This window comes from Antedon bifida, chromosome 3 (assembly GCF_963402885.1).
Source record: "Antedon bifida chromosome 3, ecAntBifi1.1, whole genome shotgun sequence".
Classification (NCBI taxonomy): Eukaryota; Metazoa; Echinodermata; class Crinoidea; order Comatulida; family Antedonidae; genus Antedon; species Antedon bifida.
Window position 1 is genome coordinate 10455560 of NC_136228.1, and position 3191 is coordinate 10458750.

A 3191-nucleotide genomic window follows, 5' to 3' on the forward strand; every position below is an offset into this window, starting at 1 on the left:
ATCTTATTTAAAGCTTGGTTTCTCACCAGAGACGCAACACAAGGACGTAAGCACAACGCAAGTGATTTGACCAATCACATGCGATATTATTCAAACTGTCGGTTGCCATTGGTCAACTTGTAATCACCGGCGATATGGATTATTCGAACTGTCGGTTGCCATTGGTCAACTTGTTTGCGTCTACGTCATCGCGTTGCGTCCTAGTGAGAACCAAGCGGCTTACAGGAATATTTGTTTGTGGAACATTGCGACACAATCATGCTTGGCCTAATTTTAAAATACAATATGGTACAATTAGGATTTTTGATTCACAGATTGTTCTCAAAAAGAGCCATCATGAAGGAATTACTTGAAAAAGAATTTATTAAAACCATTGATTTAACCAAAGTATTCAACTTAAGGTAAGTTTGTCCATATTTGTAACCAACTGACTTCAATGATATTGATTTAAAGATGTATTGTCCCTTGAAACAAGAAAAAAGGTCAAAATATTCTAAATTTAAATTGGCCATATCAAAGTAATATTAAAGTTATTCATTTTAAGTCGAAAATTTGAGCCAAAAACAACAAGTTTACGTAATTAACATGTAAATTAATTTGATTACATTTCGTCTGGAAAATCGTCACGAGCGAAAGTAAACAAAGATTTCAAACCACGAGTAAGCATTATGCATGATGCTAATTAGGATTGTTTACAACTCGTCACGATTGAGAAGGTGTTCTCACACAAATCGCGAGGAAGTTTTATGATTATGCATACAGAGTAGCCAAACAAGCGTGTTGCATTATGAGATATGTTTTGATCGAAAACTTTGACTGGAAGTCAAAGTTATTTTTTGCACAAAAAAACGTCTGTATTTCAGTGACTCAATTAATTTCTTGTATGGCTTGTGTAAAATAAAATAATTTTACATTAAGAAAATACATAAAGAATTTACTAAAGTACCAAGGTAAAATATTTCTATTTCGTTCACAGGAATAAAACGAAGGATTTCGAAACAAGTATGTTAATACCTTATTATCGACGTGACCAATTTACGAATTTGAAACAATTCAGAAAAGCTACTGATTACACCAGATACCTAAGAAAGACATGAAAGACAATTACTCGGCATCGCACATGCGCAGTAGTCGGCAATGGCGGAATTCTTCTAAACAGTGGATGTGGATCTGAAATAATAGACGCTCATGACTTTGTGATGAGATCAAACATGGCTCCTTTAAAGGGGTTTTTAAATGATGCTGGGAAAAAAACAAACATTATGTCTGCCAATCAGGAGTCAATGCGTTTTTTGCAAACATGCATTAGAAAAAATAATCCATGTGATCCAAGGTTTGATTTGGAAAGATTAAGAGAGTTTGAAAATGTCATTTTGTGGTTTTCTAAGGAATCTAGACCACAAGTTTTTAACCATTTTGAGCTTATTAATTATTTTGTCAGAAACAACTTGAATATTCCAATTGCTTATCCGTTTACACGTTTAGCGGATGATCTACAAAGGTAAGATGTTCCGTTACGCCTACTTTTATTATCTTACTTGTGATTACATTAAAAGGATACGTTTTTTGTTAATGAAAGCTTTCTTCTTAAACCGTTAAAGCTCTGTCTAAAAACTTTATGTAACAAAAAAATGTGATGTGCCCATCCATGGACACGATGATGTCACATTACTACCATATTTGGGAACATCAAACTTGTTTGTCAAACTAGTTTGATACGATAGACAGAGCTTAAGAAAACCTGCGCCACCAAAAATTGCGATTGAATTGGCGACTATAGCCTACTATATTTATGATGCTAATGTAGCGACGTTGCTGCATACCGAATTATGAAAAACAAAAGTTTATAAAGTATGCCTCATTAACTGTATATGTATAAACTTTATTTATTCACGAGACTGATGTACAGTACAACTCGTTCAATCAAAATTGATTGTTTTTACACAAGTTCGTGATATTACAAAATAATCAAACACCATATAAATACGAAAAAAATAAAGAAACAAATTGAAATTGAAAAGAAAAAATTACAGCAGAATCCCTTCCATCTGACACACCTAGAGGGAACACCACCGGTACTTCCCGCGTAAACGAGAACCCCTATCCAAGTGTCTCTTTTTTTGGATTCTACTGTCATCTTTTTTCCCCTTCAGATTCTGGAACATGACAGATAAGCCTTCATCCGGCCTGTATTTGTACACTGCAGCCGTGCCGTTCTGCGATATGATATCACTGTATGGATTTTATCCTTTTGGAATTTCCCCTGATGGACGAAAAATTAAATTTCACTATGATGGGAAATCAAGATTTTCGTTTAATAACTCTCATAAAATGCCAGGTGAACATAAGAAACTTGTGGAGATGAACGAAGGAAAATATTTTAGAATGGTTACGAATAAATGTGTCCTTTAAGCGTGGTTCCAACGAGAACGCAACGCAGCGACGTATCGACGCAAAGTGCTGCATTGCGTAATCACAAGTGGGAACCGACGGCGCAAATCGTAGGTTTGATTTCATGCAGGCGGAGGCAAACGCAATGATTGGAAGGGCATTTTCTTACGTTGCGTAGATTGCGTTACGTTGCGTCGGTAGTGGGAACCAAGCATTAAAGATGATGATTTAAACAAAATCGCCGAATATTTGCATGTATTTCTCGAGTGAAAGTGGGCATTTAAAGCCTGTTTTCCAGTCGACGTTGAGTTGAGAACTCATACTTACATTTAATATGTATAAAAATATAATACCATATGAAAACTATTATTATGTTTGTGTAAGAAGAAAGTCCTAAAAAATACGTAATGTTTAGTATAACATTATACATATATTAACTGCTTAGAGGTTAAATATAAGATTTGACATCCCCCGAGGGAATGATATTTTGTTTTTATAATACTTAAATTTAATGTGTAGAGGCCTATACAAATATAATATACGATAAGAAAATTATAATTATGTTTGTGTAAGAAGAAAGTGAAACACATGCTATAGGCACACATAATGTTTAGAGTATAACATATTAATAAATATAATATGATGTCTAATTTATAGGTGAGAAATGAGTTTAAATACTTATAATGATGTATGAAAATATAAATACTGTAGTTGTTTTAGAAATTATTATTGTTGTATTGTCATAATGTAAGTATAAGAGAAGGTTATGTATCTGTATGAATAGTAGAGTAGAGAAACAT

The 3191-nt window shown here is 33.7% G+C and overlaps 1 protein-coding gene across 1 annotated transcript; it reads left to right on the top strand.

The window, feature by feature from the left end:
• The first annotated feature begins 1451 nt into the window (after positions 1 to 1451).
• Positions 1452 to 2663, top strand: LOC144838646 (CMP-N-acetylneuraminate-poly-alpha-2,8-sialyltransferase-like). The gene is made up of 3 exons (XM_078694077.1): positions 1452 to 1501; positions 2154 to 2414; positions 2612 to 2663. Exon 2 carries the CDS (start codon positions 2164 to 2166, stop codon positions 2410 to 2412), a length of 249 nt encoding a protein of 82 aa, XP_078550203.1. The 5' UTR covers positions 1452 to 1501; positions 2154 to 2163; the 3' UTR covers positions 2413 to 2414; positions 2612 to 2663.
• Positions 2664 to 3191: the final 528 nt, after the last annotated feature.